This window comes from Antechinus flavipes, chromosome 6 (assembly GCF_016432865.1).
Source record: "Antechinus flavipes isolate AdamAnt ecotype Samford, QLD, Australia chromosome 6, AdamAnt_v2, whole genome shotgun sequence".
NCBI lineage: Eukaryota > Metazoa > Chordata > Mammalia > Dasyuromorphia > Dasyuridae > Antechinus > Antechinus flavipes.
Window position 1 is genome coordinate 168,332,149 of NC_067403.1, and position 14,075 is coordinate 168,346,223.

At 35.3% G+C, this 14,075-nt stretch overlaps 1 protein-coding gene across 1 annotated transcript in view; it reads right to left on the minus strand.

Annotated features, from left to right (window-relative positions):
* The window catches only part of AFP (alpha fetoprotein), a 34,537-nt gene extending 20,782 nt beyond the window's left edge, over positions 1 to 13,755 (minus strand). Inside the window, exons 1-7 of the mRNA XM_051964882.1 lie at positions 13,633 to 13,755; positions 10,529 to 10,580; positions 9,346 to 9,478; positions 7,762 to 7,976; positions 6,734 to 6,866; positions 2,293 to 2,390; positions 173 to 302 (exon numbers count right to left, since the gene is read on the minus strand). Coding sequence (XP_051820842.1) covers positions 173 to 302; positions 2,293 to 2,390; positions 6,734 to 6,866; positions 7,762 to 7,976; positions 9,346 to 9,478; positions 10,529 to 10,580; positions 13,633 to 13,717 — 846 coding nt within the window. The 5' untranslated portion in view covers positions 13,718 to 13,755. The remainder of the gene's footprint in view (positions 1 to 172; positions 303 to 2,292; positions 2,391 to 6,733; positions 6,867 to 7,761; positions 7,977 to 9,345; positions 9,479 to 10,528; positions 10,581 to 13,632) is intronic.
* Between the last annotated feature and the right edge of the window lie 320 nt (positions 13,756 to 14,075).

Below are 14,075 nucleotides of genomic sequence, written 5' to 3' on the forward strand. Positions count from 1 at the left end.
AAGTTTAGAAATCCAGTTCTCCTGCTCATTACTGTTCTATTCTTGTGCTTAAGTGATCCCTAGACAGTCCTTAATCTTTCTAGCCTTAGTCATAGACAAGTTGTGAGTTGGTAAATTGTAAATGTAGAGTTCCCCCACAATAGAGAAATTGTGGACCTTCATACTGTCATACCTTATCCTGCAGACACTCTGGTACATTGCCATTACAACATTCCATGTGGACATGGGCACCATCCAGCACCAGATTCTGAATTACAGTAAAGTTAGCTTTGGGGAACTTTTGACTCAGCTTGGTAAGCATTCTAAAAAAGAAAGAAAATCATTTCTCAGAATCCAATAGCATTTCCAGTTAAATGTCTCCATAGCCTAAAAATACACAAATTGAGATATCTTGTGCAGTTTTTTGAGGGATACACATACATTTCTTTCTTTTAAAAAACATTTTAATAATTATTTTTCTCCATTATATGTTAAGACAACTTTTAATATTTGTTTTTTTTTTAAATTTTGAGTTCCGAATCTATTCCTCTCTCCTTTCCCTCCTCCCTCCTTGAGATGGTAAGCAATCTGATCACATATATTTTTTTCAAGGCAATGTTCTATTACCAAAAAAATTGGAAGTGGATGGAAGTGTAATCAGATTTCCATCCAAACCTAGAATGTTTTGCAATCTGCTATGAAATAGGATGACTGAATGACTAATAGAAGCTGAAACTAATATCGCAAAAGGGGTAGTGCTGGATCCACAGGTTTTTAAGTAGAGTCACATGTGGTTCTAGACACTCTCAAGGAAAGAAGCAAGGAAAGACTTGAAGGACAATAGATATGGAAGGTAAGCCAGTTCCTCTGATGTCCAGTTTGTCTCCCAAGAGACTTCAGAAAGATTTTCCTTTGGATGAAATCTTTCTCTCAGAGTGAGTTGAGATCTCACTCCTATATAAGGAGCTCATTCTCTTATGCATTGTCTGGTATTTTCCTTCTCCAATATCTTTTTCCTAATTTTTTCCATACATAGTGTAGGAAAGAGTTTGAGTCCTAACTTAGAAACCTACTGGCTGTGAGACCCTGAAAAAGTCATATAAGCTCTTTGTGCCTTCGTTTTATCTACAAAATAGAGACTATAATAACATTTACATCATAGGGTTTTTTTGTGTTTTTTTTGAAACCAAGTGAAAGCACTTGGAGAACATTGTACGTGACAACAAGATTATGTGATGATCGATTCTGATGGACATGACTTTTCAACAATGAAGTGATTCAGACCAAATCCAACAGACTTGTGATGAAGAGAGCCATCTGCACCCAGAGAGAGGACTGTTGGTACTGAATGTAGATCACAACATAATATTTTCACCTTTTTTGTTGTTATTTGCTTACTTTTTGTTTTCTTTCTCTTTTTTCCTTTTTAATTTGATTTTTCTTGTGCAGCAAGATAAAAGGGGAAATATGTAAAGAAGAATTATACATGTTTAACATATATTGGATTACTTGCTGTCTGGGGGGATGGAGGGAAGGAAGGGAGAAAAATATAGAACACAAAGTTTTGCAAGGATGGATGTTAAAAAACTATTTTCGTATATACTTTGAAAATAAAAGGTATTTTTTAAATTAAATAAAAATCTAAATAAATAAATAAAAGCAGTTTGCAAACCCTAAAATATTATATAAATGTTAGCCAATGCTATCACTATAAATGCAATTTTAAAATCATTTCCATCCTTCTTTCCCCCTTACTAAAGAAGGAAAGGAAATAAGCCTTTATTAAGGGTCTACAATGTTCCAGCCTCTGTGCTAAGCATTTTATAAATATGACCTTTCGATCCTCACAATAACTTTGGGAGGTAAGTGTTTGTATTATTCCCATATTACATTATAAGACACTAACACAGACAGAGGTAAGTGAGTCACCCAGGAACTAGCAACTAAGGCCAAATTTGAATTTAGTTCTTTACACCAGTGGCAGCTAGGCCCTGATTCAGGAAGAATTAAATTGGAATCTAGTCTCAGACACTTACTCGCTGTGTCACCCTGGGCACATCACTTAACTGTTTGCCTCAGTTTCCTCATCTGTCAAATAAGCTGAAGAAAATGGCAAACCACTCTAGTATCTTTGCGAAGCAAACCCCAAATCGGGTTATGAAGAGTCAGACATGACTAAAAAAATGAAGGGAATAATTATAAGAAAGTGGCAGAGATCCGAGTAACTCTGGCTCCTACAAGATGTGATAACCAAAGATTCTGCTTTCAATATGAAATCAGTGAACAATCCAGACCCATGAACTAGAAACTTACATGGCTTTAAAAGTCCGATCTCCAAACTTCCTCAGGATCCCACAGATGTGTTGGCTGATTGAACTGCTTTCTCTTAAATCTTTTAAGACCGGTGCTGCCTGGATTCAAAAGATAGACATAGAATGGCAAAAAAATATATACTTTAAAGGACAAAAATAACAAGCAAATAAGAAATCATATTTTAAAACATGGAATTATACAGAGAAAAATAACTAGTGTGTCCTTTTTATAAATAATTTTTAAAATTAAAACATATTAATGTTATAAAAATGTAAATGGCACAGTGAGGAAAGTGATGAGAGGAAGGATTAAGTGGCTCAGTAGACACTCAAGAAGACCCAAGTTCAAATACAGCCTTGGATATTTATTACTTCTGTCACAACCTGTTTGCCTGTTTGCTCATTCTTAAAATGGGGATAATAATAGTAATGACCTTACCAGGTTATTATAAGGATCAAATGAGATATTTGTAAATTGCTTTGCAAACTTTAAAGTGATATATAAAAATATTTCTACCCCACTCCATTCCCAAAAAAGTGCTGACTCTAGAGTAAGATACCATTATTCAAATACCTCTAGGCTTTGATTTACTCATCTATAAAAACAGGGGGTTGGACCAGATCCTTTCTAAGATCCCTTCTAGCTCTGAATTGCAATAATAAACTGAATGTTTAGAAACTAATGTTGTTGCTTGTTGTTTATTCCTGTCCAACTCTTCATAATTGGATCAATTTAGGGTTTTCTTGGCAAGAATACTGGAGTGGTTTGCCCTTTCCTTCTCCAGCTTATTTGACAGATGAGAAAACTGAGGTAAACAGGGTTAAGGGACTTGCCTAGGATCACACAGCTAGTAAGTGTCTGAGGCTGAATTTGAATCAAAGATAAATGTTCTAAACTCCTAGCCTGGCATTCCATTCTTAGCTGCCCTTTATAAGCTAATGACCTAAATTTAATAAAAATCTTTTATAGAATGGTCATGGGGATAAGATTAATCCTTTGATAAATGTTCCCAATTCATGATACATATCCCTAATAGATCAATTGTCATCAATTAATCAATCAAAAAGTATTTTAACCAAAAAACCCTGTTTTCTTTTGGGCTCAGTCTGTCTAATTTTGACAAATTGCCCAGCTCCAGCAATGAACCTTCATTCTGTGTCATTCTCTTCTGTTCTCCCTCTTGCTTCTAACTCAGACCTGATTGCTATCTCTTTGCTTTTGATCACAGAGATGTAAGGTCGCTCATCCCCATCTGAGCAGAGCTTAGCCTTCCCAATCTAATCGTTGAGCTGTTCTGAAACATGAGTCCAACAGCCCCATGAAAAACTGCAAGTGACCATACATGGAAGATCATTACATACTCCCTCCACCACTCTGCCATGGCCTGAAAAGCATTGTACCAATGTTAGAGAACTGGTTCTGAGACATACCCAATTTTATCCCTGTCCTACCCTTTTCCAAATCCCTTTTGGAGGTGTTATTCAATCAATCACTAAACATTTATTAATGGCCTATCAAAAGTGAAAAAAAAACTTAATAATCTTATATCCTAACAACAATAATACAGTATTCATTGCTAACATGAATATAGCACTTAAAAGTTTATAAAACACTTTTTATATTTTATGTCATTTGACTTTTATAACAACCCCATGAGCTTGGTGCTCTTGTCCCCATTTTGCAGCTAAGAAAGTAAAGTTACAGATAAAGAGAGAGATGCACAAAATAAATACATTGTGATGGAGAGAGGAGAAGAGAGAAGGGAAAAGGGAGGACCAATAATCAAAAAGAATCAGAAAAAGCCCACTGAAAGTAAGAAATGGGACTTGACCTGAACCTTGAAGATAATTAGAGTTTCCAAGAAGTAGATAATAAGAATGGCATGGAAAATAGCCTATACAAAAGCACAAAAAAAATGGAGATATAGAATTTGGATGGAATACCTAGAAGAGAAATAAGGTGTGATCAGCCTAAAAGGAGATGGAACCAAGTTATGAAGGGTTCTCAGTGCCAATCAGAAAAGTCTGTGTTTTTTCCTAAAGACAATGAGAGCCATTGAATCTTCTTGAACAGGGGAATGATATGATAAGTCCTATGATATGAATATCACTTCGACAGATGTTTGGAAACAGGAGGTAATAGATACAGGGAGACGAATAAGAAAACTATTACTCTTTTCTAGGTTGGAGATGGTAGAGTGAAGATTGTGAGTAAAGGGGACAAATAATAGAAGATGATGAAGAAGAGGGATTAACAAAACTTGATTGGATGTAATGAGAGAGGACAGGAGGATGATCCTAGGCTATAGACCCAAGTGACTGGAAGAATGGCAATATTCTCAACAAAGGAGCAAGAATGGGGTTAGGAGAAAAGACCACAAATTCTATTTTGGATATGTTATGTTTAAGTGTCTACTGGATATGCAGGTGGACATATCCAATAGAAAGTTGATAGGGCTCAAAAGAGAAATGAAGATGAGATATATTGATCTGGTCTTCATCTGCATAGAGATGATAATTGAACTCATGGCAGCTTATGAGATCACAGAGAGAGAAAATAGAGAAAAAGGAGGAGAGGACCTAAGGGCAGAACCTTGATACATACAAGAGGATTGGATAAGAGTTTTGAACCTCCAAACTAACCAAGAACAGGTATGATAAGCAGAAAGTGAACTATAAGAGAAATTTTATCCAAAAATAAGAAAGAAACAAAGAAAGAAAAAAAGAAAGGAAGGAAGAAAAAGGAAGGAAGGAAGGAAGGGAGGGATGAAGGAAGGAAGGAAGGAAGGAAGGAAAGAAGGAAGGAAGGAAGGAAGGGAAGGAGGAAGGAAGGAAAAAGAAAGAGGTAGATTATCTACCTCTAAATTTAGCAGAACTCAAAAAATGAATGGTGAAAATAAAACAGAATTGGTGTTTGAAAGGAATGAACACAATGGTAGGGCAAGGAAATGAGGAATCCAAGAGTTAAGGGTAGTATAAATTGAACTGGCTAACTAAGGGTTCAAGATTTTGGAAGGAAGAAAGTTGCCTAGACTAGAAATGATAGGAGGTTGCAATGAGAACAGATTTATTAGGAGGGAGAGATGGAAGGAGAAACTGTTTGGGGAAATTTTTTTTAATTATTCAATGCTGAAAGTACCCACCTACACAAGCCCTCCCTGTTCCTGGACCTTATCTGGATCTCAGCCCTGGAAATTATTTCATACTTCACTGAAAAAAATCTGAAGCTGCCCATGTCAGCTCCCTTTACTCCACAGTCCAACAATGAATCACTGTAGCATCATCTCCCCATGCTTTGCCTCAGATTCAGAGAATGAGGTTGCCAATGGCAACCCATCATATTGTACCTTCCATCTCATCTTCCCCCATCTATTCCAGGAGCTTATTCCTTCTATTATGCTTTTCTCTGCCTCTCTCTGTGTCTCTATCCACCCCCATTTTAACCCTTCCTTTATCCATTGGCTTCTTCTTTGCTGTCCATATGAGGAGATCTGGAAACACACTGAAGACCATAGATCCCTTCTGTGATATTGATAACAAGGGAAAGACCATCCCACCTATCCCTCTCACACAGTCCTTCATATCAGTTATAAAATGGGAGGAAGGTCATAATCACATCTAACTTCAAGGTTGTTGTGAGAATCAAATAAGATATTTGTAAAGTATTTAACATTTAGCACATAGTAAGTGCTAGATAAATATAAATTATTATCATCATCATCCCTGCTGTAGCTTTATTTTCTTCCTCTTCAAAATTTTGAAGCTTTAATAGCTTAAAACTCCACTAAGACCTCTGGGAAACTAAATACATAGCACTGTTTGGATTAATGTTATATTAATAACATTATTAACCTTTATGGTGTTGTTTTGATTGCTGTTGATAAAGCAGATAAAAACCATAGGGAGAGGAGATAGAGGGATGTCTGGGCTATTCAATGTGTGACCATAATACCACAATCCATGAACACTCGTGGGTTTCTTTAACTTCTGCTCTATTTGTTGCTCTCACTCCTGTGTTCTCTCAGTATCTCTCTATGGTTCTGTGTCTGTTTCTGTATGTATGTACCTATTTCTCTGCGTCTGTCTTTCTTTTTATATCTCTCTCTCTTCCTATCTTTCTTTCTCTTTGCCTGTCTCTCTCTCTCCCTCCCTCTTTCCTTAAATTTCCCTTTCCTTCTCCTTTCCTCAGGTTCCATTTTCCTTCCTTTCCTTTCATACTTATCCCTTCCACTTTCTCCAACTTCTCAAACTGTCAGTCTTTTAGTTAAAAAAAAAAGACCTGGGTGTTGAAACAAGACATAACTCCTAGAAAGCCATGGATGACTAAAAGAAGTATTCAAATTTTATCTTTAAAATTCTCTTTAATAAATATCAAGCTGGGAGCTTTCCTCAACCACAATATCAAGTTAATGTAGATATACACATTCACATGCACAACATACCTTGGTATTGAAGCATTCCATTGCATTTTCAGCTTGGCAACAATTGAAGATTATCTGGTCATATCGGGCTGCCAAAGAAAGGATTGCGGGTGCATAGAGGAATGGGTGCCTTCTGGATACTTCATAAATACATCTGTAATCAAGCATACATTGTGACAAGATTTATAATCACATACAAAATGAGCAGGCGAATTCAGTTAATTCTGTGATTTGTTTTAAAGATTGATCCAGAAAGGTAGATGATTTCTACTTTTATGCTCATCATGGAGTAAGGGAAGAAATAATCTTATTATTTCTCTAGGTCCTGCTGATAAGTTTAGCTTCCCTGATTTTTAAAAATGAAGTTAAAATAACTTTAAAATTTAGATCATGTTTCTTATTCATTAAATAAACATTAAACATCTACTGTCTGTGTTATATTCTGCTAGGCTGATAGAGTTCATAGTCTAGTGTGAAGAGGGGGAAATAAGACTCTACTACTAATAACTATAATACATAATGGGCAGCTGGATAGTACAGTAGATAAACACCTTGGCTGAGTCAGGAAGTTCTGAGTTCAAATCCAGCCTCATATACTTATTAGCTATGTAACCTTGGCAAGTTATATACTCCCTATTTGTCTCAATTCCTCATGTGTAAAATGGAGACACACTGGAGAAAAAAAAAGCAAACAAATCCAGGATATTTACCAAGAAAACCCCATGGATTTTGTCCATAGGATCATGTGTTTTATCACTTAGCAATAAATGATTGGGACCTAAAGATAATCCGGACTTCCTGACTCCACACCAAGACTGTCCCCTAAGGAAATAGTTTTCCCTAATGTTTTTAGATCAGGAATTTTACTCAGAGGCTGGCCAAAGAACCCATCGTTAATATTCTATACACGAGATGACTGCCTTAGAGATGACTTCAGTTTGAGCAAGAGTGAAATAATCTGGGGTGAGTCCTACTTGCTGAGCACAACATTTTGCCTCTTCCAGGGAACTCATCAGCATCTCTGTAAATGAGGAAAACTGTCTTCTCACCTATTCATGAAAGCCACTCGATTCTCCTGATGGGCTTTGCAGCTCTGGGTAGGGTCTGGAATTTGGAATTCTGGGATGGATGCTGCACTGCTCCTCCGTTTGTGAGCCAGCAAACACTCTAATCTGTTGCCTCCAGCTTTGCTGCAGCAGTCAGCAAGTCCATATTTTTCAGAGATATCTTTTTCATGACAAATTTCTTCCAACAGGGCAGATAGCTTATACAAAAAAAAGTGAGGGCGAACAAGGGGAGAGAAGCATCTTTAACTGGAAATTCTACAAAGCTCATTAAAACCTACACAATACCACCTGCCCCCTCATCCAAATGAAGCTGGGAAAATATCTCAAGAAAAAAAGAAGAGATTCTACTCTATTGGTTTTCTCTCTACCCATTCTGCATAGGTGCTCAGGGAGCCCAGGCTGAGGAGATGGTGGGGGGCTTAATTGATCTGTTATCTATGCTCCTAAGTTAGCTAGCAGCAGGGGATTGATGAGTGAAACCTGTGGCCCCCTGTATACAGCATTCCACATTATGGTCCTTTCCTTTCAAATGTGAAAGAGCTCCAACAAAAGATGATGGCCAGCAGCAGGGATTTAGAAAGAGTAAATAGCTTTTATTTAGACTCAGAAAAAAAGTGGGGAGGGAGGAATGGGGAGAAGGGATGGACAATTGTGATTGACTTTGAAAAGATAATGTGAAATATAATGGGTATTGCCTGTCTTCTCCCTGGGTGAGGGAAGAGCTTTATAGAGGGAAAGAATTTAGAATTCATTTTTTTAAATGTCAAAAATCAATCAAAATTTAAAAAAGAAAGAAAAAAGATGCGTGACTGTCTCCCTCCTTTCTTTTCAGAAATGAGAAACTTTAGCTATGGAATACTGTGTATACTCTCAGACATCATAGATCTATGGGTGGGTTTCACTAAATATAATTTTCCCTTCTTTTTGTTTTTTTTTTAATTTATTACCAAATTTAGCTAACTAGGTAGGAGAAAGTCTATCTGGAAATGAAAGTATTATAAATACCAAAGACATCAACAAAATTTTTTAAAAATAATGTTACTCCAAAAAAAGTGAGATCAATATTGAAGCTTTAGTTATGATTCAACTATGACTCAGAAGGGCATTCAGTTCATAAGATAGAACTGAATCTGAATATGTAGAGAAAACAATGATCACCAAAGATCATAGAATCCTAGGATGAAAAATACCTTTAAATTAATCTTGTTCAACCTCTTCATTTTCCCTCTGAGGAAACTGAGGCAGAGAGAAGGAATGAGATTTTCAAAGTACATATAGAAAAGCAACTGGAACAAACAGGATGTGAAATCACCTTTTCTAACTCATTCCTATCATGTTTCACAGTCTTTTAAATACCTAGTAATCTCACCCCAAAAGGTAGCTTGATAAAAAGAAAATCTTGATTTTTGATGGAAAAACTGAAGACTTTTTACCATACTTGAGACTAAATGAAAAAAAAATTAATATAGAAGAGAAATAAAAAGCAGTTCTTTTCTTGTAAGAACAAGGAAGATACTTGGAATTTCTCACTCTATGCACCAGAAAGATACTGTGAGTCATACCTACCTGTCTTTGTAAACAGTCTTTGGGGTCTTCATTAGCCACAGGTTTCTCAAAATCAGCTAGGAAATCTTTAACCAATTTGCTTACTTCCTGATAAGTGGCTTCTGGAATAAACTGGGCAAAAAATATGGTAGCACTGAAACAGAAAACATATGGTGATTTAAAAGTCAAAGGAGAAAAGAATAAAGCTTATGTTTTCTCAAAACACCTGACTTTCTAATGACCTGCATACCTCCCAATTAGGTTACCCCAGGTGAATGAGGTCTCTGGGCCTCCAAATAAAACTTCAAAAAACTCACTGTCTTTTCCCTCCTTGCCCTTTTTTCAATACACAAAATGAATAGACAGTAAAAATTAGTTTCTCTTTTGTGTCCTACTTGACTCCCTGATAAGCAATTTTCTTTCTGGTTTTGGCTCAGTTGGCCCTTGAAGTTAATTTCTTTGCAGCATTTATTTTTAACACATTCAAAAATCAATCCTTCAGAACAGTGTCTTATTCAATGCCAGGTGGGCTTCTTGGTTCTAGTGTAAAGCTGTGACTGTCCTTTAAAAAGCTCTAGAGAACTTAGGAAATAATTAGAATGTTCCCTAGACACACATACCTTCCTGAAATGGGGGCCAGCAATCAGAAGGGTAATTTATTAATCCCAAATAAAGGAAATAGCATCTCATTTCCTTTGAAAATTACTTCTGAAATTTTAAATGTCTGTAAAGAGAGAATATGGCTATTGTCATCCAATTGAATCAGGGGCCAAAGACCCTTATTTATTCACTGAACAAGTCATAATTAATTAGATACTAAATGGTCCTGAATTTTTAAAATTAAATTGGAGTCATCTACAGACCAAAAAATTGAATGCCATTTAACTGATTACAAAGGTCATCTAGCCTATTCAAAGGTGCCTTGAACTTGAATTTCAAGAAGTCTTGCATCTAAAGCAAAGACTAACAAGTGACCCTTTACACAATCATTTTATTTGAAGTTCAATGCTAAATTCTTATGAAATTATAGTAAAACACTTATATTTTCCAAACCAATGAAATTATTCAGGATGTTTCAAAAGCCTCAGGTTAGTTTTAAATCTTGACATCAAATAAATTTAAAATGCACCACAATTTTGGGGACATCCTATATATTAATAATTCATGAATATATTGCAATTAAATTAATAGGAACAAAACTCACATGTCAACCAAATTTCCTTCTGTTGAGCATTGGGGAGGATTTGTTCTTGAAACTGTAAAACAAGATTTTTTTTGAAGTTGTGAAAAATGGTATTTTAGACATCACCCTACAACTGGGAAAATAATATTAGTTATAGGCAAATGTACATGAACCCTAGTTCATTGAGTCTAAACCCTCTCATTTTATAACTGAGGGAACTTAGATCTAGTGACATTAAAGAATTTGTTCAAGTGCAAAATAGTCAAATCTAGAAGCCTGATCCCCAGATTATAGAGCAGTGCTGTTATCCTAATGCTCATGCAGAATTGATACTCAAAGATCAATTTCAGATACCTTTTTGAGAAAAGATGATTATAAACAGACCTGGAAAGGCCCGTGGAGACCATCCAGTCTTATCCCTTCATTTAACAATGAAACCAATATCCAGAAAGGTTTTCCCTTGACTAATGTAGTTAAAGGGTAGAGTAAAGAGCACTGACTATGGAGGAAGAAGAGTTGGATTCAATTCCACCTTGGCTACTTACTACTTAAGGGACTCTGAGTAAATCCTTTGACCTGAGTTTTCCTCGTCTGTAAGCAATCTTTGTGGTTCTGTCCATATCTAAATCTATTAACCTGTGAATAGTTAGTGAATAATAGCTGAAATTCTCTACAGAGCTTTTTCTACCACAGTTAAAATTCATACTTTTTGATGTAGTGTCAAATCCTACTGCTGCCACCATTACCCAGATTATCTTTAAGACAGTCACACCATTTCTCTAATTGCTTTCTTTCCCCCCCTTTCTAATTGTCCCTTTTTCTCTATTCTCCTTGTGCTATTGTCTCCTCCCTCCCCCATACACATAGTTTTCACTCTTGGTTTACTTATATTTAGCTAGAGAATTTCATCTACTACTAAGGAATGTATTTAGGTAGGGCAGGAAAAAAGAAGGGAAAGAAATTTACATGATAACTTTATTTTGTATTTAAAAGAAATAATAACTTGTGCATAATAAATTTGCAGTTTCATGAGTAATCATCTTTTTTATTATACTGTTATAAAAATACTTGTTTTATCCCATAAATTAAAAACTAAATAAATAACAATTTAAAAATAGAATTCCAAAGTTTTCATCCAAAAGAGAAGTCTGAAGAATATAAAACTTTTTGAGACTCTTTATGTAAATCACAAACTAAATAAATAACAATTTAAAAATAGAATTCCAGGTTTTCATCCAAAAGAGAAGTCTGAAGAATATAAAACTTTTTGAGATTCTTTATGTAAATCATGATTCTTGGGGTTTTTTCCTAGACATGTAAATTCACTAATATGGAGCCAGGGTGACTAGAAGCAGAGATCTGTCAAGGATAGGATAAATTCAAAGTATGATTGTCCTAAATCATCCTAGTCCCTGACAATAAAGAGAAACATAGCAAATGTTTGTTGAATTAAATCATGTGCAAAATTATCCGAGATAACTTCAGAGATGCCTTCCGAGTTTGAGATTCCATGAGTCTATGCAATTCAAGAATTGCTGTTATTGATCATTTAACTGATCTGAGAGGCCAGTTAACAACAACAGAAGCAACAAAAAGCTGGAATTTTGTATTGATAAGTTTGATATGCTTCCCATAGAGACAACACACTATCAATCAAATAATCAAGCAATGAACTTTTTTTTTTAATGTACCTACTGTATGCTAGGCTTTGGGAATACAAAGAATGAAACAATCCTTCCTCTTAAGGAGCTTCTAACAGATGAGTCTATACATACAAACACACACACATGTCAATATGTAATCATCAGAATTGTTATAAAGAGAATAAAGACAAATCAATACAAATCCAAAAGCATTTGTGAGGGAGGACACTGGGAATAATTTGAAAAGTTTTATATAGAAAGTAATGCTTGAGCTGGGTCAGGAAGAAAGAGAGGGACTATATTTTTAAAATACTATGGAAAGAACACTAGATCTGGATTCAGAACTTTCACCTCAAAATTCACTTCTAACACCTATAGCCTATGTGATCCTGGATAAATCAATTAACTATATTGGCCTGAATTTAATAATCTATATTTGGTTTTGTCTAATTTATCTCCATGGCTTTTGAAGTCCCTACAAACTATAGATCCATGAACCTATATGAAATCTATTGTGAACCCAACTCCATGATTGTCATAAATCATCTCCATAGTTTTGGGGTTTGTGATCTTTCAGCATACAACAGGAAAATATTTAGCTGTTCTCTGAATAATTATTTTTTCTGTTATGCTAACACATTTAAATGTCTGTAGTTTGCAGACTAAATAGAGTCACAGAACTCTGGAGCTACAAGTGATCTTAGAGGTTATAGTCACAGTGATAGTAATTCATATTTTTATATTGATTTAAAGTTTACAGAACATTGTGAGAAACTCTGAAGTTAGTAAAGAAAGCCAAATGATAAGCATTTCATACATCTTAAACACTCCATAAGCCTTACAGCACCATATAAATGTTAGCTATTATTAGTTATTACAGTCACAAAAGTCTTACCAGATCCGTTTTTACAGGAGAAGAAACTCAAAGAGATTGAACAGCTTATCCATGGTTTCCCACGGCATTAAGAAGCAGTTTCATAATTAAATTTTTCATTAATGGAATAGGAACCAGACCTGTGATCTCACTGATTTCATTGATACCCCGTAGTCAGGAAAATTCCTCAATCAATGCAGAACAGGACCTTCTCTGCCCTTTAAGTTCTGAGATAGTTACCTGGAACACTGAGAAATTAAGTGATTTGTCCAGGGTCAATACTAAACCGAGGTCTCCTGGCTTCAAGACCAGCTTTCAACTACATCATGTTGCTGTAACTCCCTCTAATTATTTTATCATGAAGTTTATTCATTTAGAGAGGAGAAAACTGAAGCCATAAACATATAAATGCCCAAGTTATGTTATTCTTTTCTACAATGCCTTTTTAACTCCGACTAGCTAATTGCATTTTCATCATTCTGCACCTGTGAAATATCTTAAGTTACATCAGCCTTTTTGGGGTAAGTTTCCTTATTATTATTTGAAGCTAATTTTGCTGAAAAAAAAAAAGAAATTTAATCAAATATGCCCTCCAAATGATGGCTTACCTGTATCTGAGGAACTTGAGTGTAGTATTTTTGGTTCAGCAAAACCGAATAGAATCAGCAAGAGAATAGAAGTTTCCCACTTCATGATGTCAATTGTTCCTCCCAGAGGACTTGCTGCTTCATATTGAAAGTCAACCCGAAATCCTTTTATACTCTTCAAAAGCAATGCCTGTTAACCATTAACAATTTGTTAACCTAGACATAATTTTTTTTTCTTAGCCTGTTGGTTGAAAATTGGACAATATGACAATAATTAACAGCCTAAATATTATTTGCATGTTATTTTCAAGGACAAAGGCCTCTTCTTAGCAAAAGAAGATCTTGAAAAATCCATTCAATTTTTATAATATGGACAAATATTTTTATCACAATACATAATGTTTAAATAGATATTGGTCATGTCTCTCTTCTTAAAGGAATGATCCTATTCTTAGAAGATCTGA